The 26898-nt window shown below is 36.0% G+C and overlaps 1 protein-coding gene across 2 annotated transcripts; it reads right to left on the bottom strand.

Annotated features, from left to right (window-relative positions):
- Positions 1 to 1865: 1865 nt before the first annotated feature.
- On the bottom strand, positions 1866 to 24392 carry LOC306867858 (coiled-coil domain-containing protein 71-like). 2 transcript variants are annotated; one of them, XM_079413780.1, is made up of 3 exons: positions 24295 to 24392; positions 18636 to 18733; positions 1881 to 4498 (listed from the first exon to the last, which is right to left on the bottom strand). In XM_079413780.1, exon 3 carries the CDS (start codon positions 4455 to 4457, stop codon positions 3420 to 3422), a length of 1038 nt encoding a protein of 345 aa, XP_079269906.1. In that variant the 5' UTR covers positions 4458 to 4498; positions 18636 to 18733; positions 24295 to 24392; the 3' UTR covers positions 1881 to 3419. The 2 variants fall into 2 exon arrangements, with proteins under 2 accessions (XP_079269907.1, XP_079269906.1); XM_079413781.1 differs by lacking the exon at positions 18636 to 18733 and having other exon boundaries at positions 1866 to 4498; positions 24295 to 24369.
- Between the last annotated feature and the right edge of the window lie 2506 nt (positions 24393 to 26898).

The raw sequence follows: 26898 nt of genomic DNA, 5'->3' as shown, positions 1-26898 counted from the left end.
TGAAACTGTGTGATGAGACCTGGGCCCATATTCACAAAACATTTTATCTTACCACTAAGGGCTTCTAAATAGCAGTGAAAATTTTTAGCGAAGAGTATCCTCTTAAACCTATTCACAAAGCTGCTGATGTTTTTTTTATTAAGGAATAGAGAGAAGTCTTGATCTAAGCGTGACAGTTGCTATGGATGATGTCAGCATGCTTACTAACTATGCACACAGTGATTGACTGATAGGGGAGGGGTCTCTGTCAGAGACTGATTCATAGAAATACTGTAGAACGCAATATTATGTTGCCATATTCAAATAAAGGTTAAAAAAAAGTTAATTGCCACATTCAAATAAGATTTTAAAATGTGTCACTAATTAAATAAGTATATGTTCAGATAATTGTCAGCCTCTTACATGTATGCTTCTCGTAAACAATTTAGCGGATATGCATATAAACAGCCTTTTAATTAACAGAGTAGAATAATCATGGCTGATAGTAAGACATGTAAACGTAAAAGAAAACCAAACTTGATGCAAGAACAGCTGTTACTTCTTGCCCTACTGGTTAATGAAAACAAGGATATAATCAAGGGAAAATTTGGAATTGGGTTAACCTCCAAAACCAAAGGCTATACCTTTTTAAAAGTTCGTTATCGTCAAATATTTCTAAATTTTTTATGTTCCGAGGCAGATTGCCGGCAACAGCCATTTTAGGATAGTTTGTGGCTAGGTCTTAGTGACTTAGGAGTCCTCTTCACTACTCTTAACATTTCACAGGTTTAGGAGCTAGTTTTAGCACTAAAACGCTTAGACTAGAGAGATGCTCTTAGAGCAAAAATGTAGTTCTAAATTTAAGACTGACACGCCCATAATTTTCAAGTTTTGAGCTACGCTTAACATTAAGATGTTAAGTGAATATGGGCCCAGACTTTTAAAAATGTTCATGCCTTGAAGGTAAGCTCTTGGTTGGTTTAGTTTTGTGAAAAGAATGGTGGTGGCCTCTTTTGCAAGGATGGACTGTTAAATGGTTGGGGAAAAGCACAGAAGAATCCTGGTGCTGCATTGCATAAAAACTCTATAAAAGAAACAGAAACTAGAAATGTTCATCATGTAACAATTAAATTCCAACTTACTGTAAAATAACAATTCTTCAAAAAATGACCAACAGTTCAAAAGGACTGAATAAATTAAATTGTTTCTGATTTTGTATGGATTCTCTTTTTTTCTGGCCATTGTGTTGCAAATATTACATAATATGGCTGAATTAAGTGAAATGGTTTAAAATATTAAATATTTATAGGTGCTATAAATATCTAAAATTTTCAAAGATACAGCAGTAAAAATATTTTTTTTTTACACCAATTATTCTCAGAGTTTGCACAACAATATGGCAGGAAAACCAAGCATTACTAGAGGTTTTTAACACTTAAGAAATGCTGTTCGGCACATGAAACCTTGCTTAAAACCCTTTTAACTGTGGCAGCAACATCAAGATGGCAACACACACCAATGTACAATAAAGAATTAAATATATTAGTAACAATAATCACAATAAGCAATTCATCTGCTAAATAACATCTGCCAAGTTAATTAGCCAAACAGTAAGTCATTTACGGTTGCCAAGCAACTTGGCATATTAATATAATATTGAATTCATGCCGTTTGTTTGTGTGCACATTAGCTATTTTAAAAGTGCTTTTAATGTGGCTTATCCAGTCAGATTTTATAGCAATATGTTTTAACGGTTTTGGCCATACAATATGCAACTATGTCCAGACCTCATGAAACCGCTAATGGAGATGTCTTTGAGCAACAATTTGTTTCACCAATAATGTTGCCTGTTCTTTAAAAAAAGAAAACACTGAGACTCCAGTAATCCACACAAAACATTTCTCAAACATATTTTAATTCACAACTCGATAACCGAAACTAAAGATACAACACTGACATTTACAACTTTTGAGTGTCACAGATTCAACTGGATAAAAATAAAAACGGATTAACAGGAAACCAAATTCTGCATGTGAATGAAATGGTTTTTATTTTATTTTTATGAAACCCATATGTAGGTTGTCAAAACTTAAATTTATAAACATTTTTAAATGTTTGCCTTGTGGCGCCAATATACTGCTGCATTGCCATCTTCTACTTTAGTTTGAAAGAGACCTTATGAACCAAAGGCCTTAGGAGTTGCTGAACGCCAACTGAATTCTCACATAGCTTTTCCTCCTTTTGCACAAAAAGCAAGCATTCATCCTGTTGTGTCTTAAAATGATTGCTCTATGCACATGAATCATCCTCAACAAATGAATCCTGGTGAGGCCGAACAATGACCTTAAAAAACACCTTGAGCAAGATTTAACAGACAAACTGAATACATTTTTCTTTTTCCAATTTGCTACCTTCAGATGTTGCCTTAATTAGTGCTGGATCAAAACCATCCTATTGAAGATTAGTGTGCAATTTACAAAATTTGGTTAAATGTGTAGAAGGCGATCGAGATGGCCACAAATCAAACAAACCAACCAACTTACGGATGTATGGAATGAACAATATTAACTGCAGGATTAATGATGACAACATTTTCGCATTCAAGTGTTTGAGGTACGTTCAATCAATGGACAAGTAAGTCCACTGTTCGACGGGATGCTGAGAACTCAGAAAATGAAGCATTTTTTTTGCAATTCTTTGTGGTCATGGCACCAACAAAACTGTAAAGAAACGAAAAACCAGGGTTGGCACATTAAAAAACATTTGAGGAATTTATGAGAAGAGGAGTGCAGACAGAAACAAGTACATGAAGGAGGAAAGAGTACAAAGATTCAGTTGAATTTCACTCTTAAAGTATAAGGCCATTTATTTTGCCCTGAAATTAAATTAATATGCAAAAGTGCCCCCAATTTGAACATGTTAGAGTCTAAACAAAAATACAATATGCAGTCTATGCCGGCAGACTAACATATTCCAAAAAAAACAAAACAAAAAAACTGCTGATGTCAAAAAAAACCCTGGGTGACATTGACATCAGCAGGATCCAAGGACTCTACAAATTCAGTCTATTCCCATGATCCAGTGAGACAGCAGTCCATGACCACAGTATTCCAACACAAGGAACATTCTGGGAACTGCATAGTCATAAATACGGGTTTGTTCATCAGTCCAATCCTTCAGAAGTTAGATAAAAATACACAAAAGAAAGGCAGGTTGGGATGTGTCTGGAAAACAAAATACTGTGCGAGCAGAAAAAAGCATCCCATCTTTGGATTATGATGTCAGTAACTACTTGATAATGCAAAATTTGGAGGTAACTGCAATGCTCCCATCCAGAGATAACCTAGGGTTTGCTTCCACAAAACGCAACTTTGCAAAACAAGGAAACTTAACAAAAGACGAAAAAAAAAATTAAATAAAAAAAAATCCCCAGCAAGTGTCTATACAGAGTCAACAAGGGGATGGATCTGTATCACAGGCGACAAGTTAACTTGCAAGATTTTTTGTGCCTTCCTTCTCACCTCTTCATCTGTGACCGAATTGTCTACTTTTATAACCTTCCATTCAAGACCAGTGCCATTCAGTCTAGAAACGTCTTGGCCATTGGTGAGTGTAGACTGGGACCAGTTATAGCTTTGGAAACGGAGTCTCCTCACTGAACCATTGTCCAGACCACTGGTCATCACATCAGGTTTACCTGATACAGTTTCAATCTTTTTATAAATGCTACCATCTTTAAGACCGAAACCATTCTGACAGACGACTGGGGCAGAGTCTCCAATAAGGGCATCGTCTACTTTGAACGGACATGACACAACACGTTTGTTGTCCAAGGCAACTACATTTGATGTCTGACTGCCATTTTCCGTTGGAGAGTGTGGAATTCCGGAGCGATCCGGTGGTCGTCCTAGAGCAAAATTGGGGGCGCTTTTAGAATCCGAACCAAAGTGAATTTGCAACCTCGCGGTGTGGCCTCTGGTCAACCCCTTTATGTTTGTTAGCTTGAGGCACTGCTGCGCTTGAACAGAATGTTTATCTAGCATTGCGGTTGCAACATTCTGCTTAAGACTGTCCACCGAGAGATTGGTAAGCAGGATCTTGGGTTGGTTTTGGAGAATGTCCTTCGCCGCTCTACTGAGCATCGCGTAATTCACATCCTTGGACTTGCTCGAACCTTTCCGCCCTCGCTTCTTGCAAGGTTTCTGCACTCTCTGAACCTTGCTGCCAATCCCGGAAGAGATTGGCTCCGTGGTGCAAGACGTGTATCCATATACATCTTTGCTCCTCAAAATCACAGGCTTGGCTCCCTCTTTCCTCAGCTCTTGAAGAAAGGACACCATTTGTCTCTCAGTGTCCGACAGATCCTTGGACATGGGGTTGAAGACCCTCAGGGCCTCTTCGAGGGCAGTTTTTCCAGCTGGGGCAAATCTGGCCCAGGAATGGACAACCCTCCCCATGCCCTGCTCTTCACAATTCATGGTGCACCTTCACAGCTGGTATGCATAAGGACTTCAGGTGTCTGTGAATTTGAAAAGGATATTAAGGTGATGATTTAAAAAAAACACATGAATTACAGTTGATATAATCTAATATGAAAAGCAGTGTAAATTCTGCAACACTAGCACCAAATGGACATTGATTGAGCCAACTGATAGTTGTATCTTCCTAGATGTAGACCTAGATTTAAACTAAATTATCCCAGCCAGTCTTGACTGATGCAGTTTGGCAAAACAATGTTTTTTATTGTTTGCTTTGGGTCAAAACAGTACCATGACTCAACTAATCACAACATTCTGGTTATGCAGTTTGAACTGTCAGTTTTTCAACAGTTCTTTAACAGTGATCTTCAACAATAATACTCCACTAAATAAAGTAGCCTATGCTTCACAAAGTAAAGTAGTTGGTAGGGCTTTTATTCCCCACAAACTAAGTTACATGAATAACTGTCTCAAGAATATTGTGTGGTTGAAATAATGACTTCAACTGTGAAATGGGGATTTACGGGTGTTCACGTAGTATGTAAAGTCTTAGTCTCAGACTTATTTTCTCACAATAACAGATTACCTACAGGAACACTGGCCAATTTTATTTTTGCAAACTGTTCTAATTCCCTAAGATTTTTTAAGAATCTCTCTAACCATCCATGGGAAATGGATCTGAACTCACTGCTTTCCACTTCAAAACAGTTTTACAATTTCAACCAATTGCTTATAAGGTTGTTATATATTGTTAAGAGCAATGGCTTTTGATAGACATAGCTTTCTGACTGTAGTTTCAACATTGAATCTCCAAATGCTTTGTAATTTTTATAATTTAGTTTATTGAAGAAACATACACAGGAAATGTTAGAAATAAAACAAGAGCTATTTTGATAACATTTGAAATAATTCCACATAGGAAAGGGCATTTGCAAGGCTTGTTGAATGTTTTACTGCAAGAGATTTTTCACTATGCCTGTGATAAAATACTGAGATGCATTGATATATCAAGAACAAAGTAAATTGTAAGGTGAATTCCACATTTAGCAATTAAGCATCAGCGGATTAATGATTTTCTTCAAGGCAGTTTCTGAATTTCAAATCACCTTACCAGGAAAACTACAACAGGATACAATACTGTACTCAAGACGCTACATTAAAAGAAGCACAACACCACAATGTAGGTAAACAATCAGTTTTAAGAAAAGTAAATGTTTAAAGGGGTCTTGACATGAGGAATTAAATTATCCCTGATCGTTTGACATTTGACTTCGGTCACTGTACTATAAAAAACATTCTGTAAGTTTTAGATCTCAAAACTTCTTCATTGCTCCAAAAACAGCTTTCATTGAAACAAAGCATGCAAAATTACTAATTTTCTACTTCAACGTTTTAAATAATGTAATAATACATCAACACAAGTCTTCTTGCACAGATATGGATCAACACCTACTTCTATATCATTGCTCCTTTACAGTAAAGGAATTTCTTTTGCAGTTCACTGTAAAAATTGTCAATTGTAAATGATACTTTAAAAATGCTATGGTACAAAACTGTTAACTGGTTAATAATACGTTCTCTTACTATAAACAATGAAAACTAATGAATCTAACAGGATTTTACTCTAAAAGTTACAGATTTTAGAAGTTAAACAGAGCAAGTCATCTTATAGGCCTAATTTACAGTGAAACCGTGAATTGACATTCCCATAATTACCTGTATGGCTCATCACATTTGATGTCTTGCGTTTAACCCTAAAAGAGGCAACGTATCCTGGGGGATACAAACATTTGAGAAGCTGTGGGGAGAACCAGTGAAAGTGTAGGTCTTATTTCTTGCTTTCATTTTGAAAGGGTGTTTGTTGTGAATATTTAGATGAGGTGACTTTAGTTTCTACATAATTTTTTTTGCTCGCAGGAAGCATGCATGGCCGCCTGTAGTGGGAAATCTACTCATCTCCAATAAAAGTTGATCTCGTTCACAAATGTACACGTGTTGGAGGGGACTTACCTGTTTAAAAAGTTGTTATTCAGCATTAGCTTATTAGGTTTACATTGACATTTTATATGTTAATGTAATTAAATGCTTAAATATTTTTGTAATCAGTCTCTAAATGTTCGTATCTCAGGGGATACGTCGCCCTTTTAGGGGTATAAATCAAGATATAAAAACATATACATAGACTTGTGGCTTGTGTTTTAGAAAAATCTAATTTTTTAGTAATCTTGACAAAACACACATCATTGGAAATACCTGACAGTCAAGGTTCCATCTTTGGTCATTTTGTAATAGAAGTGATATTGTGACAGAAAACTGCAAAAAAAATAGAAATCAATAGAGTTTGCCCATTTGGCCAAAAATCTGTGTTATTTTTTTGTATAGTGCCCAAACAAAATCTCACAGGAACCACAATATATCAACTTCAAATTTGGAACACAACTTGGTTAGACATATGGATTTGATTTCATAGAAATTTTAGAGTTCAACATTTTATAAAATAAAATGGTATACTACATTATCTTTATTGTAAACTGAAACTTCTATAACTTATTTTGAAAAGCTTTCACTTCAGCAATAATCTGCAATGTGTCTTCTTTAAAAAGAGACCAACCTTAGGTCTGTATTCCAAAGCGTTCAGAAATTTGCAAAAAGCATTGATAAAAATTTTCAGTGAATTTATACCCCCCAAAGGGACGACGTATCCTGAGGGATACAAACATTAAAATAAAAAGAGTCAAATTTGAAAAAAGAAAAATCATGAAATTGTATTTTGAGTTCCAATAAGAAATAAATTCATTTTCTGATGTCTCTTCATGGTTTTGCCCTTTTTAGGGTTAAAAAACTTTCTTTTTTCTTATGGTATTGACTTAAGAGTTACCTGCATTATTTTATGTATGGTACCATGATGGTGTTTAGTATTTGTGTGGTCTTATATTGTTTTTAGCATTTGCTTCAGCTTTTGGAAAAGCTACTTGTGGCGAGCTGTGATTCATCTTGTTGCTTTCTCATTACCATCTCTGTTTTTGGGTGGTGGTCAATATATTATAAAAGGTATAAAATCAGATTTTAGTACTCCAGGAGGTTGGTATATTAAAAGGTTAGTTCACCCAAAAATTAAAATTAGCCCATGTTTTACTCCCGCTCAATGCATCCTAGGTGTATATAACTTTCTTCTTTCTGACGAAATTCAACCAGAGTTATATTAAAAATTGTCCTTGCTCTTCCAAGCTTTATAAATGGCAGTGGGCTGGTGTTTTTTTTTTTTTTTTAACAGTTCAAAAGAAGTCAAAGTAGTGGTGGCTCGATACCACTTTTTCCGAACCGATCCCGATCCGATACCAGTATCTGCCAATACCGATATCGATCCGATACCTGAGCGTTTTTTTTTTTTAAATCAAGTGTTGAATTGTATTACCTCAATGTGTGTTGACCTGATCATGACTTTTTTTTGTTACACAATCTACTAAATATAGACAACTTTATTGTATAGAAAAACAACAAATGAATGCATATATAATTATAATCTATGACAAAAAATACTATTATAAATTAGGTTAGGGGATAAATCAGTAGGAAAAGTTACTCTAGAAAAAACGTGCACAATTTTATAAAATCAAATTAGTGGGAAAAAAACATTTAGTGGGGAACAAATAAAAGTGAATAAATGTAGGACTAAATCTAAAATGATAATGTAAAATTATATAAATTGCTCTGTGTTGTTGTAAAATACATTCATGAAAAAAAGTTATATTTATATATAAATATATACACTGTAAAATTAAGACATTTCTTTTAAATGTACAGCACCGTAATGAGGCAGAAACATATGATAGATATGAACATAACATATGATTGAACAAGGAAGGCTATTAATAATCTTTCATTGTGCAAAGCGCTTATGCGCATACCGTGCGCAGAATGATGCGCTTGAAGCATCACGGAGTCACAGTACGCAGCGCATAGAAATGTTCAAAGCACAAAGTGGAGAGATATTAATGCGTAGTGTATTAAATCTGTGGTATAGTTTGAGCATTTTCTTTTAACAGTTCTTTTAACATTTTCTTTTATCAGTACAATCCAATATATGGCGCTGTAGCCTGTATCCCCTGATATACACTGTCCCGCCGCTCCAGTCGATCCACGGCGCGTTTCAGAAGCGGCTCTCCGCGCGGCTTCACTAAAGACAGGCACCTAGTCTATTTTTGACAGTTCAAGCCGCACAGAAAATACAAAATAAAAAGTCAAAATAGCTATATACACACCACAAAAGTGGCACCATTGTAAATAAGTTACATGTTTTGAAAAATGCCTTGTATTGGAACCGTTTTAAAAATGATTAAAAGACTTTCCAGTATCAGAACAAATGCCAGCGTTATCCTCCTGCTCACGGGTGCTGTCATTTTGTGGGGAAAACATGGAAATAATTTGTCGTTTTATCTTGCAAAGATATGCCTTCTTCTATTTTCCACAAACATTTTTATGAAAATGGATATAGTACTGTTTTTCTGGATTACAAATTGCGTTTTTTCATCTGAAATGTGCTGCGATTTCCAAGGCGACTTATATAAAGCAATCAAGGTCAAGCACAAAGCGCACACATTAGGATTGGTGATGAATGAGAAAAGGCAAGTGAGTTTGTTTTGAGTTTGCAGGGGTAGACAATAAGGGAAAATTTCTTTTGAAGTTCACTGGCCCAGGTCAACGCGTCGGGTATTGATCCCAATAATCACGAAAAAGAACAGTTTGCTTGAACAACATGAATAACATTTATTTTTTTTAAGGTAGGTTTAGTGCAAAGTGCAGCAAAACTGTGCAAAAACATGAAACAAGTGCAAATAAACCTATTGCATAGGATTCATTCTCCGTAGTCACACAGCAATTCATTACATTATGTTCATACCATAGGTTTCATACACGTTAACTTTTCTCTAACTTACTTGTCTGCATATGTGGGCATTGATCTGCAGAGCTCACAGTAAACCTCTTTTTTTTTCTTGATCGTAGCCCAGCTAGGGGTGGGCGATATGGGAAAAATATCATATCACGATTTTTTTTAGAAATATCACGATTCACGATTTTATCAAGATTCTTTGTCATGTTGGTTTTACAAGTTGTCTGAGCATTACAGCCAAACTAGAAAGACAAAGCCTTTCAAGGTAACAAAAAACAAAAAAATAAAGACATGGCAGATATTTAGGCCAAAGTGGGCGAAGATAAAAAATCTTTGTCATCATTCTATCTTTCTTATTTTTTAATAAGAACAAAGATACAAATTACAAATACACATAATATACAAATAAAACAAACAGTGCTTTATTTCCAGGTACAATAGGTGTATTTAGCAGAGCATTCAATGAAATTGAATGAACAAATATAAAAATAAAACACTAGATAGACTGATTCCTAAAGCAACCGTATTAAAGTTTTTCAGTCAAGAATAGTGAGTGATTTTTCTCTTTGTGTTTTGATTTTTTATTATAATGTTTTATTTTTATACCATCATTTACTCAAAAGTTGTTTTAAACCTGAATACGTTTTTCTTCTGCTGAACATAAATGCTATTTTGAAGAAGGTGGAAAACCAAACAGTTGCTGGTCCTCAGTGACTTCCATAGGATTTTTCTTTCCTGCTATCAAAGTCAATGTAGACAGCAACTGTTTGGTTACCCTCATTCTTCAAAATATCTTCTTTTGGATTCAGCACAAGAAATTAATAGAGGTTTGGGACAACATGTGAGTGAGTAAATAATGACAGAAATTAAATTTTAGGGTGAACCATCCCTTTAATGACAGTCGACAGCACGTTTAGTGTCCTGTCCCTTTAAGAGCTGCACACATCTAATATACAGGCACGCATCTGTTTCTCTCTTAACTATTTACTTTCATTTTAGAGATAACCAACTGAGTCTGTATGTAAACCTTGTGTGTTTTGACAGTATTAGCGCAAAAGATAAGTTAGTTGAGTAATCAGGCGCTGTTAGACAGGCTTTTTAGTGCGCGTGCTTCAGGTGTATGCGCTCAGAAAAAGCACACGTCAGACCAGCGCGCGAATTAAACAATTAACCAGCAAGCCTTGTATGCAAATAATGTACTTTTGCGATCGCGAATAAGTGCAGTGTCCTGTCAGAGTAACTCTACTGCTGTATGTGGTGTTGTACAGTATATAGAGACGGAGGCGCCAGAACTGTATTTGACAGAATGTGTGCTGTAGCACGATACTACCATATTTCTTCAAAAGCAGATCGTGGAGACATTTTTATCGTCCACGATCAAACATCGTCATATCGCACACCCCTAAGCCCAGCCAATTCCAGCGGTCTCGCCACTGGGGCTGAAACTTTCTCTGCCTTTTCTTTTCGTATTCCCTTTCGCTTTCCCTCAATTCCTCTGGTGATTTTCTCTTCCTTGCCTTCTCTTTTTTACCCAGCGTTTGGCCGGGTGATGTGGGTTTCAGAAACAAGTAGCCTAGCTTAATAGTAGCTATAGGTAGGTGCTGAGCAGCAGTGTGCAGTTTGCGCGCGTAACCGCGGGAGCGAGCAAAGGCTGTCAGGATCACGTAACGTGTTAGCGGTGGTTACCGAGACGATTAAACAGAAATCAAAACACAGAACCACAGGTAATTAATGTGAAATTAGACTTTTTTTAATCGAGGCATTATTTTTACTGGCCCCACCGGGCTAGTGGTTGGAGCGATCTGGTGACCCTGAAGGTTTTAAAAGTACGTCCGGGCCACCGGGCCAATTATATTGTCGACCCCAGGTTTGTATTGTGCATTTTCCCGCAACCACGCCGCTAGTTTCAGTTTCCCCTTAAATATTTAAGGCCAGGCAATTATAATATGTTTATAGTGAATGCCACTATAATTTGTGTTTGTTTTTTACTTATATTTTCGTTCTTTTTTCTATTCTGAACACTGCTAAATTTACATGATTGTTTGTGGAGTGTAGGGAATATAAATACGTTTCTAATGTTTGTAAACGTTTCGTTTATTTTACATTATTTCTGAATGAAATTATAAAATGTGTTTTATACATTAATTGATTTGCACACTGATGCAACTTATCTGTGTGTTATAAAGTGCTCATAAAAATAGGTAGAGATGTTACAAGAAAAGAACTGCCATGTAGGTACAAGTATACATAGTACAGTAGTAAGTGAGTGTCAATTTAGATTTTTTTTTTTAAATAAATCAAAGCTTCATATTATGTGGCCCCTAACTTAATATGGAAAACTTGATGTGGCCCTCGAGTCAAAAAGTTTGCCCCCCCTGCCTTAGACAGTTTTAAATACGTTAGATGGTATAAGAAAAAAAAATTCAAATTGCCTTAAGAATTCTGCAGATACCTTGTAAATAGTAAAATAAAACTCTTTCCTTGATATTTGTTTACTGAAAATGTTTTTGATTGACATTTATGGTCTTTATTTTATTTGGGCTAGTTAAATTAATTTTCGGGCTACCAAAATCTGAAGAGTACCTGCCCGAAGGGCTAGTAGGGATTTAGAAATTTTGCGAGCCTTGGGTCTGGTGTCTCTCATATTCCTCTTGGCAATACCCCATAGATTCTCTATGGCATTCAGGTCAGGCAATGAATCTAAAATACACTCACCTAAAGAATTATTAGGAACACCATACTAATACTGTGTTTGACCCCTTTTCGCCTTCAGAACTGCCTTAATTCTACGTGGCACTGATTCAACAAGGTGCTGAAAGCATTCTTTAGAAATGTTGGCCCATATTGATAGGATAGCATCTTGTAGTTGATGGAGATTTGTGGGATGCACATCCAGGGCACGAAGCTTCCGTTCCACCACATCCCAAAGATGCTCTATTGGGTTGAGATCTGGTGACTGTGGGGGCCATTTTAGTACAGTGAACTCATTGTCATGTTCAAGAAACCAATTTCAAATGATTCGAGCTTTGTGACATGGTGCATTATCCTGCTGGAAGTAGCCATCAGAGGATGGGTACAGGTGTTCCTAATAATCCTTTAGGTGAGTGTATATGACTTACAAGAAAAACATTTTTCACCACTTTCTAATTTGAGCTGCACCTGTACATAAATAATATTTTGGCATTCAAATACATCGCGAATACGGAAACATTTGATTTTGTGTCGAATGAGAGACCCAACGTTGGTTTCAGTTTCTTATATTTTGAATTTTTGTTCTTTTCTAAATACTGTCAATTGAGAGCATTTGTTGTGGAGTGAGGGGAACTAAAATAGCCTATTTACAAACATTATAATATACACTGTAAACATAGCTAGGCTATTTTACTAAAGACTAAAGGGTACTTCACTAAAGACTCGACTCCCTTTTACTGGCGGCATTCAATCAAATGGCTTCCCAACTCATTTTTGTGTGCGCGAGAGGCACATTATTTCTTCTGCGCGTCCGCGGTGGAAGAGCACGCGCGCTCAGCTTAGAGGGAACACTGCATGGGAGCCCTGTATTTAAGGTAGCCCGTCGGGCAGGGCAGTGATACATTTTGGTAGACCGACTGGAAAACACAATAGCCCCGGGACGTGGGGCTAGCGATTTTGCGAGCCCTGTGGAGGGCCGGTATCCTGCAGAGTTTAGCTCCAACTTGCCTCAACACACCTGCATGGAAGTTTCTAGTATGCCTAGTAAGAGCTTGATTAACTGCTTCAGGTGTGTTTAATTAGGGTTGGAGCTAAACTCTGCAGGACACCGGCCCTCCAGGACCGAGTTTGGACAGCCCTGAACTAGACGAAATGACTAGCAACATGGGCACTATCTTCTCTAATACATTAGAAGCTGTTGCCCCCCCCAATTTAAAAAGATTAGAGAAAAAAAAAACGTACTGCGCCATGGTACAACAGTAATACCCATTCTCTCAAGAAAAAAACTCGTAATCTTGAGCGCAAATGGAGAAAAACTAACTTGGAAGTAGGGGTGTGTGATTATGACGATTTTTGATCGTGGACGATAAAAATGTCTCCACGATCTGCTTTTGAAGAAATATCGTAGTATCGTGCTACAGCGCACATTATGTCAAATACAGTTCTGACGTCTCCGTCTCTATATACTGTACAACACGACATATAGCAGTAGAGTTACTCTGACAGGACACTGCACTTATTCGCGATCGCAAAAGTACATTATTTGCGCACACAAGCCTTGCTGGTTAAATGTTTAATTCCCGCGCTGGTCTGACGTGCGCTTTTTCTGAGCGGATACACCTGATGCCCACACACTAAAAAGCCTGTCTAACAGCGCCTGATTACTCAACGAACTTATTTTTGTGCTAATACTGTCAAGACACACAAGGTTTACATACAGACTCAGTTGGTCATCTCTAAAATAAAAGTAAATAGTTAAGAGAGAAACAGATGCGTGCCTGTATATTAGATGCGTGCAGGTCTTAAAGGGACAGTACACTAAACATGCTGTCGACTGCAGGGCTCCAGACAAAAAAAATCGAGTAAGGAGCCATTGGCTCCTATAAAAGAAAAACTTAGGCGCCAAATTATTTTTTTAGGTGCCACAGAATAAAAGTGGTTTATTTTATTATTATCATTTTATTTTCCCCCCCTATTTTAACATTTCAATCATTTTGTCATGCGTTTATGTCTTATCTTTTCTAGGCTTTATCAGCATTTTAATCCATCTTGTAGATGATCAGGTCGACCGGGGGACTAAGGTTCACTTAAAGTGTGAATTAAATGTCTTTTACAACTTGAAATATACAGTCACAAAGAATTGTTCATTACACAGAATCTGTACCAATATCATGGACCATAAGCATCACTTGGCAACTGAGTGCAGTGCATCCTATAAATGTTGTCACGTCTTTCACACATTCAGTCTGTTTTGCTTCATTAGTAAAATGCAATTTTATAGGAGGAGTTGAATCATGTACAACAGAATAAGTAAAAATATTAATATGCAACAGCGCATAAATATAGCAAAACGCTCCTCTTTATAGTTATTTTTCTAGCTGACTGATGAGTTTATGGACACTGAGTGGTTATTCTGAGGTAAATATATTACAATGCAATGTTTACAAGCTTTATAACATTTCCTCAGTTTGAAACAACGAGCTTTTCCATAAAACATTTCAGTAAGTTGTACTATAGGCTTTCTTATTGCCTACCTTTTGATCATGTTCATTTCATACTATAGTAGTAAATCGAAATATATAATGGGTTCACTTGCTGCTTTTACTGAGGTGCTAAAGAGATCGCGCCTGAGCATTAAGTGCGATACTCTCCGCTCGCGCGATCCGGACACATACACGAACCGTGTGGACGCGGGGTACTGGTGTTTATATTATCACCTTTCAGGTCTCTCTCACTGCGTTCAGCAGACTGTGTGCGGCAGAGACGAGGACTGTTTGAAACTCTTTTCCAGTAAAACTTTGATGCGCATCGTCTTATGTAAGTTTAATACGTGAACATAACAAAAGATGTGAGCGCAAAACAATCGGGAAAAAAGTCCTTTCATGCAAATTATATATAGTCGCCAGTGGCGACCTCAGCAAAAACTTCACTCGCAAATTAATATTTTTGGTCGCAAATGCGACCATTTTAGTCGCAGTTTGGAGCCCTGCGACTGTCATTACTCACTCACATGTTGTCCCAAACGTCTATTAATTTCTTGTGCTGAACACAAAAGATGATATTTTGAAGAATGAGGGTAACCAAACAGTTGCTGGTCCACATTGACTTTGATAGCAGGAAAGAAAAATCCTATGGAAGTCACTGAGGACCAGCAACTGTTTGGTTTTCCACCTTCTTCAAAATAGCATTTATATTCAGCAGAAGAAAGAAACTCATTCAGGTTTAAAACAACTTTTGAGTAAATGATGGTATAAAAATAATACATTATGACAGAATTGACAGACAGATGACTATTTAGTTTTGGGGGGGAACTATTCATTTAACGTTAACAAAACGCAAAAGAGAAAAATCACTCACTATTCTTGACTGAAAAACTTTAACACAGTTGCTTTAGGAATCAGTCTATCTAGTGTTTTATTTTTATATTTGTTCATTCAATTTCATTGAATGCTCTGCTAAATACTCCTATTGTAACTGAAAATAAAGCACTGTTTGTTTTATTTGTATATTATGTGTATCTTTGTTCTTATTTTTTAATAAGAAAGATAAAATGACAGATTTTTATCTTCGCCCACTTTGGCCTAAATATCTGCCATGTCTTTTTTTTTTTTTTTTTTGTTACCTTGAAAGGCTTTGTCTTTCTAGTTTGGCTGTAATGCTCAGACAACTTGTAAAACCAAAATAGTAAAACCAACATGACAAAGAATCGTGATATTTCTAAAAAAAATCGTGATATAATTTTCCCATATCGCCCACCCCTACTTGGAAGTTTTTAGAATTGCGTGGAAAAACAGTATGTCCAGCTATAGACAGGCTCTAAAAGCTGCCGAGGCCAAGCATATCCACAAACTCATAGATAACCAAAACAATCCAAGGTTTTTATTTAACACAGTGGCTACATTAACCAATAACCAGACGCCACCCGAACTAAATATTCCCTCACAGTTTAATAGTAATGTCTTTATGAATTTCTTTACTGATAAAATAGATAACATCAGAAATACAGTAACAAATGTAGATCCCACTGAGTCTAGTATTTCAGCTTCATTCATCGCACCCAAAGAAAAACCGCAGTGCTTTACAGCTATAGGAAGAGCTAAATAAACTTATCAGTGCATCTAAACCAACAACATGTTTATTAGATCCTTTACCCACTAAACTACTGAAAGAATTGTTACCTGTAGCAGAAGAACCGCTTCTCAATATTATTAACTCATCGTTATCTTTAGGTCATGTCCCAAAACCATTCAAGCTGGCGGTTATTAAGCCTCTTAAGAAACCACAACTAGATCCTAGTGAACTGGCAAATTACAGACCCATTTCAAATCTTCTGTTTATGTCTAAAATTTTAGAAAATTTGTGTCTGCTCAATTGTGCTCCTTCTTGCAAAAAAATGATCTCCACAATGAATTTCAGTCAGGTTTCAGGCTCCACCATAGCACAGAAACTGCACTTGTTAAAATTACTCATGACTTGCTTCTTGCGTCAGACCAAGACTGCATCTTATTGCTAGTTTTACTTGATCTTACTGCTGCGTTCGACACTATAGATCATGACATACTCATAGATCGATTATGGGTATTCAAGGGCAGGCGTTAAGATGGTTTAGATCCCATCTGTCCGATCGCTACCACTTTGTTTATTTAAATGGGTCATCTCAGTTATCACCAGTAAAGTATGGAGTGCCACAAGGATCTCTCCTAGGTCCTCTGAAATTTTCAATATACATGTTGCCCCTTGGCAATATTATTAGAAAATACGGGATTAGTTTTCATTGTTATGCTGATGATACTCAACTATATCTCAACAAGACCAGATGAAACTTCTCAACTATCTAAGCTAACAGAGTGTGTTAAAATGTTAAAGATTGGATGACCAATAATTTTCTCCTATTAAATTCGGATAAGACAGAGATATTACTTATTAGACCAAAAAACAGTACACAGAATTTCTTGGATTATAATTTGCAACTAGACGGATGTACTGTTACTTCCTCTAAAGTCAAAAATGGGTGTTATATAAGACAGCAACTTGTCTTTTGAAAATCATATTTCCCATTTTACAAAAACAGCATTGTTCCACCTTAGAAACATTGCCAAGCTTCGAAACATGCTAACCTGTCTCTGATGCAGAAAAGCTAGTTCATGCATTCATGACCTCTAGACTGGACTATTGTAATGCACTGCTAGCTGGTTGTCCTGCATCTTCAATAAAACAAGCTACAGGTAGTCCAAAATGCAGCTGCTAGAGTCCTTACCAGGCCAAGAAAATGATGATGATATTACCCCAATTTTATGGTCTCTGCACCGGCTACCTATTAAGTTCCGTATCAGTTACAAAATATTATTACTTACCTAAAAGGCCCTTAATGGTTTAGCTCATGCGTACCTAACTAGTCTTCTATCTCGCTACAATCCATCATGCTCCCTAAGGTCGCAAAACTCTGGACTTTTGGTACTACCTAGGATAGCGAAGTCCACTAAAGCAGGTAGAGCTTTTTCGCATTTGGCTCCCAAACTCTGGAATAGCCTTCCTGATAATGTTCAGGGTTTAAAAGACACACTCTAATTAAATCTAGATTAAAGACTCATCTCTTTAGCCAAGCATTCATATAATGCATCTCATAATCTTGTACTGCAGTTATATCGGATCAAATGTACATTATTATTCTTCAGCTCAAGTTGAACAAATCATTTTTACTTGGTTGGAACAGCAGCTACGCTAATTATGTCTCTATTCGTTTCTCTGTTTCTGCCACGGATGTAACTAGGAATTACACAAGCTTCAGCTACTACTACACAAGCTACTACTAAATATATTGTAGAAACTTAATTTCCTGTAAAGCTGCTTTGCAACGATTTGTATCATGAAAAGCGCTATACAACTAAACTTGAATTGAATTAAAAGCCACGTCCCAAACACTTCAACATAAGCAGGCTAATTTGAACAGTTTGTGTTTTAAAAATTAATTTTACTCCCCTATTACCAAATTCCTCATATGAAGTGTCTTACAATAAACAAATAAATATATATAGACCAATTTCATGTAGATGTCACAGTTAAAATGTATTGAGAGATAAAATGTATTGTTGTGGCTTTGGATGTCAGAATCAGAATGCAAATAATTTTTATAGAATACTGTCGTCAAAAACGCATACGTTTAAACGGACAGACTAATGAATGAAACCTGCTATGATTACTCTACTTTTAAAGCATAAATTTGATTTAAACAATTGGTCTACATAATATTCACATATGCAGTTCATAGGGAACATATTATATTTGCCCTACAGTTACAGCATGAAAAACTATTTAGACCCAAAATATTTTACATTTAAATGTTACCTATTTTGTCTCAATTCTTTTTTTAAACTTTTTTCCCTCGGAAATGCAACTTTATATCTCTCATTTCGGACTTTATCGCTCGATTTAACTGAGCAATAGTGAGTTTGTCCATTCTGAGGGAAAAAAAGCCAGAAGTGTGGGATATAAACTCAAAAGAGAGAATGAGTTGATTTTTCTTATCAGAATTGTGAGATATAATCTCGGAATTGCGAGAATAAAGTCAGAATTTTGAAATATAAACTCAAATTTACCTTTTTTATTCTTTTATTCCATGGTTTCCATAGACCGCCACTTGAAAACGCTCATTTTCTGCCATCAGATAGGCTCCGCCCACCAAAAAACGTCATCACTGTTTGAAAACACGAAATTGGTCTATATATATTTATTTATATATGTGACTCTGGACCACAAAACCAGTCATAAGTAGCACGGGTATATTTGTAACAAGAGTCAACAATACATTGTATGAATCAAAATTATCGATCCTATCAATATTGTCCTATATTGTCCTAACAAACCATACATTAATGGAAAGCTTAGTTTATTCAGCATTCAGTTGACGTATAAATCTCAATTTAAAAAACAATTGACCCTTATGACTGGTTTTGTGGTCCAGGGTCACATATATAAGTCATTGGAAATCATTACTTCATGTAAAGAATCAAAATGCATGCGCAATGAATCAATAAAATGGAATAACCTCTGCACAGACAATGATGAAATGATTTTAATTACTAAACCATATTGTTGATGAAAATAATGAGAAAAATAAAAGTGGTGGTTATTATTAATAATGCATCAATGATTTTAATAAAAGTAACAAATTAATACCACTGTTTTAAATAGCAGAAATGCTGTTTGAACTGCGTGTGCTGGAGAGAAGCGCTTTGTTAGCGGGTAAATTAGGCTATATGAGAATCAGATATTTATAAAACAAACATAATATTATAACTTATACAGTATACACACAAAAAGACGGAAATGCACAAGTTATCTTGAACCAAGTTATGAGCTAGTCAGATGTTTAACTCGTGGATGAGCTCTTGGCTCTTCCCGTAACAACGCGCTGAAACACGGCAAATAAACCCCAAGAATTCATAACTTACTATGGTAGTGTACTCTTTATAATGTTATGTATATGACAGTCCTAGTTATAGTTATTAATTTTATGCATTGCTGTTCAAGCTGAAGAACTGAATGAACACTGGTAAACTGTAGTGCTTTAGTGAAATGCATCCTATGAGATTAATCAGATATTTATACAACATAAACATACCAAATTATATGAACAAGGTATTGTGTGCTTTAGTCAGAATGTGTAACTCCTGTTGCAGACAGCGTGCTCTTGGCTCTTCCCATAACGTGCTGAAACACGGCAACTAAACCCAAAGAATTCATAACGTTTTAATATTCTCATTAGAACGTTATATATCCACAACATTTCCAATCATAGTCATTAATGTTTTGCGCTGCTGTTTGAGCTGCGTGCACTGAGCTGAAGATCATAGGTAAACTGAAGAGCTCTATTAGCTTAACCAAATATATATGAGATAAATCAGATATACATAAAATAAACAATATTACAATGTACAATTGCACAAAAGGCTGCAAATGCTACAGCGAACTTAACGGTCATGGAGGTGTAGCTTCGTTGTGGGCATGCTCAACGCGCGCACAAAATACGTGCACACAACAATTCCACAAAATTATTTACAGTAATGTTCATATTATAATTTTATGTAGCCTTTATGACAGACTTGACCTGTACATGTTGCACTTAAGTATACTGCCTTTTCAAAGTGATTCCAATCCTATTTCAAGCATTTCAAAACCATCATGGCGAACAGTGCATATCTGAAATGTCTCTGAAGGAAATAATACATTATATATGGGTTTTAAGATATCAGCCAAATGTTTTTATCGGGCCGATACCGATAACAGTAAAAAAAAAGAACATTTAGCGGTATATATTTTTTGGAATTATGCCTTTAAATGTTGAAAGCATACTAAGACAAAGATATCGCTTTCACTTTGAACAACTGATGGCAAACTGAATTTTCACAAATATTTGACTACACCTGAAGAAGGACAGACGTAGGTAATCCCACACGCTTATTTGATCTCTCTGTACATGTAGGCTTGTTGCGTGCAAATTTCTGAAACCTCGCTACAAATCAGAATGGTACACAGATTTTTTATAAAAATTAAAAATGCAGTTCATCGCCTCTTAAATTAAAGTTATGAATAACTGTTTCAACCTGAAAATATAAGCAGAGAAAAACAATGTAGATGATTTATTTCCCAAAAATGTGTCTTTAATACATGCATTTTGTCTTGCAGCAATTGGCAGATTTTTTTTTTATTTGTTTCAACCATAAACAAGTTTAAAAAAAGTGAAAAGATCTGCCAGTGCAGTTAGTCAAAACACACCAGATCTGTTTGTCTGATGAGTTCACTCATTCAAAATGGATGACCAGACAAAAACACATTGGCACTGAAGAGCAATTATGATATCCAAAGTACAAATAGTCGCTTTGCAACCAACCAATCTTTTAAACCAAGACAGACATGTCACCATCACATTGATGAAATAGGACTGCTTTGCTCTTGGTGTTAATAGATATTTTGTTGGACCAATTGTTCTGCAGCTTGTGTTATTACCAACTTAGCCAATTCAATTCATGCAATTCACAGATTGACCACAAATGACAACATTCAGTGCCATGCTCTGAATCTGCAGGGTAAAATGTTCAGACTAGACTACTTTTGTGCGTTACAGAAAATAGGTGACCATTTATAGGGTTGTGCCAATAGACAATAGTATCGTATATTAACGATAGTCAGAGATTTCTCCAGTGGCTGACGCCTTTGATAAGAACAATACTATTATTATTAGGCTAGTATTATTATCTAATTAATATTAGGGCTTATTTGATCCATTTTATTTCTTTTTACGCGTTTTACAAGGTTATGCATTATAACCAATCACACACACGATTCTGTTAAGCTTATGAATTCAATGGCCAATCAGAGGCGTTCAGACGAGTCATTGCTGAAACACCAGAGTTTAGTTGTTCAGTGCGCTCGCTGACTGAATTCTGCTCTCTCACAAATTCTCTCATCATAAACAAAGTGCAGATGTACGTTAAATGTAAGTAAATTCACACTAGACTGAAGTCAATGATGTTCTTTGATAATGTAAATGTTCCTTGCTCGTTTTTGTAAAAACAAAAAAAAATTGGATTGTCAGTATGCAAATGTTTGCACCTGGCGCGAATGGAACCACTCGCAAGTGTTCAGCCAGTGTTGCAAAAGTGTCTCGTTTAACCACTTTAATTTTCAAAAGTTTATGTAAATTGTGTTTCTGACATGTGACCAGATCGCAAAACATTTTGGATCTTGTTTACACTTGTGTAGCCCCATCCAACAGACTCAGTTGTTTGCACCCACTCCATTCCCTTTTCAAATGCAAAAGTTCACAACTGAAAACTTGTGAAAAAAGCTAGCTTAATGTGTATCCTTTGCTATTCGTTTAGGGTATGGAATGTTTTAAAGTATCGTAGACAATACCCTATTACTCTAAAATGTAATTTTACAAATGTAGACGCACATATTGAACAGACATCTAGACTAGAACAATTGGGGCAAGAGAATGAATCAATAACTGGAAATTACTGGTCAGTGACGTTTTTTGTTAATTTGCAAAAAATTAAAAAACATTTGGTAAATTTATCGTAACTTTTGTAAAAAGATCTTTTTAAAAATCGCCAAATCAACACAATAGCACCCGTTAAGTGTTATTCACAATGAACCTTCACAATGTTTTTGGCCAAACATTCATGTCTAGATAAAATATTTTTCTTGCCTTAGAACGTACATGAATGTAGTGCACAAACACAACTTAATAGAATGTTATGATTACACAAAGTGCTTTAGCACGCATATCAAACCTACATGTGACTACTGGAGTCCACAAGTCGCAGAGATGACTATGTGCTATGAACAAATGTTAGTATTGAAAATATAAAAGTAATGTTTTTGTACAAAATAATTGACATGTTGTGGCACTTGCTTACTGGGATTTAACGTTTCCTGTGCATTTACATTGCCAAGACATCTAAATGATGCGTTTTCATCATTTTAGAATGTATTATCATCTGTAACATCTAGAAAATGTAGCTAGTTTTTACAAAATAATCAGATGTTAAGAGCCGTTCACACTCAATGCACTCCTGCATTATAAAAAGTGGAGTGCAACACAAGGCAAGTTGAAAGGCTTTTAACATTTGCGATTTAACGGAAGTAGCGACAGATTTTTTAATATTGTGATGCACATTTGAGCAAAACGCGTTCAAAAAAAGAAAAAAAAATGCTAGCTGGAGACGCGGTTCTATCTATTGTTGATTGGATGAATGCAGGTGTGAATCAAAGTTTGCAGTCAATTGTAAGAAAGGGGCGTGGTTTAAGTGCACTAAACGATTTGAAGAAGTTTATCATAAGTCATGAGTCTATTCAAATTGGAAGAAAATGAATGTTCACAATAAGATTAATTTAGTAAACTTCAAGTAAATTTATGGGAATTTTCATTTCTTGCCGACTTCAACTGCCTTTCAATGTTATGTAATCGGTTTATTTTATACCCAACCCCCAAATTCATGAGATCAGTCCTTTGTCTTAAAAATTACACTGAGCTGCCATGTTGTTTTTCAAAACATCTAGAATCTTGCTGGTGCTTGTGGTGTGAAATATTTGAGAGGGTGCTCGCTGCAGAGCCAAATGCGAGGCGCTCTAGCTCCCCCTCGCTGGAGGTAATGGGTGGAGATAGACACCTAACCACACCCTAACCCTACCCCTTACCCCATCACTAAACATAACTCCACCCATTACTTCACACAGAGGGGGAGCTGGAGGTAATTTGGCTCTGCAGTGAGCAGTACTTGAAATGTTTCATAACTGCCAAAAACGTCCCAACAGCGAATATTTAGAGTGACAATTTAAAATTCCTCAAACTGAACACAATAACACGCGGTGAATAGACTCCTAAAAGCCCAGAAACAGCAGTTTTCGCAACATTTACAGTTTAGTGAATGCAAATTCGCTCTTTTTACAAATGCTCAGATAGTTATTCCAAATAAGAATGCAGCGCTACATTTTGGCAATGTGATATTGTTAATTAAGATTATTGCATCGAATCACAAATTATTTAAAATTAGTAGTTTTGATTTGTAGTTGAAAAAGTAATTTTCCCAAATCAAAACAAGTCATGCAAATTATAATTTTACACAACTGAAAAATAGGCATGCCTTTTGTTTCCTAATGAAATCTATACTTTAAATCTATGTCTGTATTTAAATTCATAACACATACATGAATATAGACACATCTTTCTAGTAGCTAGATCGCGCAGCGCCCTCAACTGCGATACTTCACGAGGTTTGACGTAACCGAGCGCATACGAAAATACACAGATCCGGTCTTTACACGCTAAATTAATCTTCCTTAGCAACCAAAGCGTTAAAGCAGATCGAATGATAAGCAAGAGGCAAAGTGATACTGCGAAACCAGAGGTTTGTAGCAGTAAACGGCAATAATTTAGAATTACATTCAAATGGCGATGCAACAATACAATAGAGGAACCTTCAGCTGGAGATAAACATTCGTCTGATACTTACCGGTTAAATATTACCTCGCAAATGGATTGAATAAAACGTTTAAAAAACAACAGACGTTTTTCACTTTGGGTGTCTACTTGAGAAAAACTAATACGCGAAAAAGCCAGACTAAAATGTAGTTGAGCATAAGCCATACATGGAGACTTTATGGCGAACCTGTTTGAAGTAAATGCCATACTGCTGTAAGACCGCGCTTCCTCCTCCAAATAAATACATAATTTTTAAAAAAATGTCTTACCTTTTACCGAGTCCCTTCTGAGAGCATTGAAATGAGAGCTGCCTTGCTCTCTGCCATGAAACAAAAATGGCTCTCAAAGCGTTTCGGAGTGGCTGACTGGAAGAAGGGGCGGAGCTATCGCGATAATAGCTAGCTAGGTTAAAAATTGTTTAAGTGCAAAAGAATATTTTCATGTTGTTGTGGACAATGGTGCAAAAATATGTACGTAACATAAAAGGAAAAAACAGATCACAATTAAACCATTAAATATTTATGTATAGTATTAATATTAATATAGTCACGAATTGTCATAACTTGATATATGCATAAAATATATATTTAATAAAGAATATTACAAAAGGGTGATTATATTCCTACAGGATTTGTAGTTTGGCAGTGGGAGATGGGCGAGCAGGAGCCCAACCCCCACAAATGGGATTGAAGTACTGAACAATAATGATAGGAATGTTGGAATTTACAACTATGTACTTGGAAAAATACAAAAGAACTCCACTAGAAGTTGGGCTGTCAAGCACGTTTTATCACATATTCTGCAGAAATGTGGCTGCATGGCGTCACATTAACAAGGCGGCTTTCAGGAAGATGATGAACATTGAAAAGCAAATATAATCCATCAAACTTCCCAAAAACAACATCTTCAGCCAATATTTGTATAGATTTCTAAATAATGCATAACAAAATATCGTCCATATTGATCATTGTAAACATGCACGCCATAATACCATTGCATCGTTTATCCTCAACAATTTGGTTGCTAAGAGTTCATTATTTTTTTGATGATAATGAACCGCAATGCTAATGACAGCATTGCTATGTTGTTTCCTTACGCAAACATTTATCGGATAATAGAATGTCTTTGTGGTCAAAAGTTGGACATTTCAAGAGGGAATATCATATAGCTTCTTGACATACTATTTGACTATGTCACCTATTTGACATAGTAGTGTGGTACTGGTCAACTAGAGTTTTTTTTTTTTCTAGCTTATGCAATACTGTTGCTAACTCCAGCATACCATGGCCAGTATACTGTCTTTATTAGATAGAAGATTCTAATAGCACTTTCTCCTAAATTTTTCCACTTTGGTTTGGAGGGACATCCTCTCAGTCCTTCTGATGGCGGCCATTTCATGATTTGGTGGATGGGTCAATACCAGTCAACACAGAATTAGGACATGTTCTGCAATGAGGAAAGCTTAAATAATATACACAAATGAACAAAGAACATGCACAAGGACCCTTTTTTAAAACATAGGATCTTATAGTATTTGCTGTAATCTAATGAACATGATACTGTATCTCTAAAGAAGCATTAGCATCTTAGCATTAGCTTTCTTTGCAGGTTGTTCGTGTAGACAGCATCTACCAGCAGGAGCGTACACTACCATGCTAACCAGCTAAACTTTGGCCAGCTAAGCTGGCCCAGTAATGGCAGAAAGGCATGGTGGGGTGTACAACATTCAGTAACTGGATTATTCTAATCATGTCATTTGCTGAGGTGTCCTGTCAATTTTCATTATTAAGACCAGCTAGGCCAAAGATGGACAAAATAAATAAATAAATAAAAGATTTGTATTGAAGGGAGATCTCAAGATTTATCTAGAGACGACGATATCATAGAGACTTGGTGGTGGGCTATTTTTACTGAGGATAGTGAGCAACCACCTAGCAACCACCCAGAGCACCCTAGCAACTGCATAGTAATGTGCTAAAAACAACTACTTTGCAACGCCATGGCAACCACCCTAGCATAATTTTACATGAGCAAACACCACTTACCGTTTCTTCAGAAAAACGAACTGCTACAACATATTAGATAACACCAAAATAGAACTAGCCCACCTGCACATACACATTACCAGTAGACATCACTTTTAGATTTCTGGTAGCACCAGGAGCAAATTATCAATTGAACCACAATGCTAGCTATCAGAAATATGCTAAAGCTGTCAGTACTAATAGGCCATGCTAATTAATCTAGAAATGGTGAATCTTGATGCTAGTGTCCATTGTACAAAGCTTTTTATGATTAATGAAAAATCAGGGGAAACATGGCTAATGAGTTACCAGTTACCTGCTTCTTTAGTGGTTATTTACCATATTTCATTTAACTACTGATACTGTTGGTATTTTTAAATGCTAAAACGCAGTATGCATAAAGAGATTATTTAAACAAATTTCCCTATTTGTCATTGATCAGACAAACATTCCTCACCCCAAACTTACACCATTGGTTGAGTTATTGTTGCTGTGCAACACCACTCAAACAAATGGACTGAAATTTCATTTGGCGTCACTAGTTGCAGAGAAATACACACTGCAGCTTTAAATGCAATATTCACAAAAAGAGAAGCATGTTTATAGATTTTCATCAATTCAAGATTATGACTAATTCAATAAAAATAAATTATAAATATTTTAGATCTGCCATTTTTAACATCTTGCACAAGTTTTTCTTTTAAGCAAAATCAAAATAGATTTAGATAACCCAGTTATTATTTATTCAAGTTATTGCATTTGAAAGAATGGCACCAAAAGTAACTTAAAAAATTACACTAGAATAATAATTTAAATTAATTCCAATAATAAAACTAAAGGTTCTCCCAA

The sequence above is a fragment of the Barbus barbus genome, assembly GCF_936440315.1.
Source record: "Barbus barbus genome assembly, chromosome: 49".
Taxonomy (NCBI): domain Eukaryota; kingdom Metazoa; phylum Chordata; class Actinopteri; order Cypriniformes; family Cyprinidae; genus Barbus; species Barbus barbus.
The sequence above is the reverse complement of the archived record's forward strand: the minus strand, read 5'-3'. Positions and strand labels throughout refer to the sequence as shown.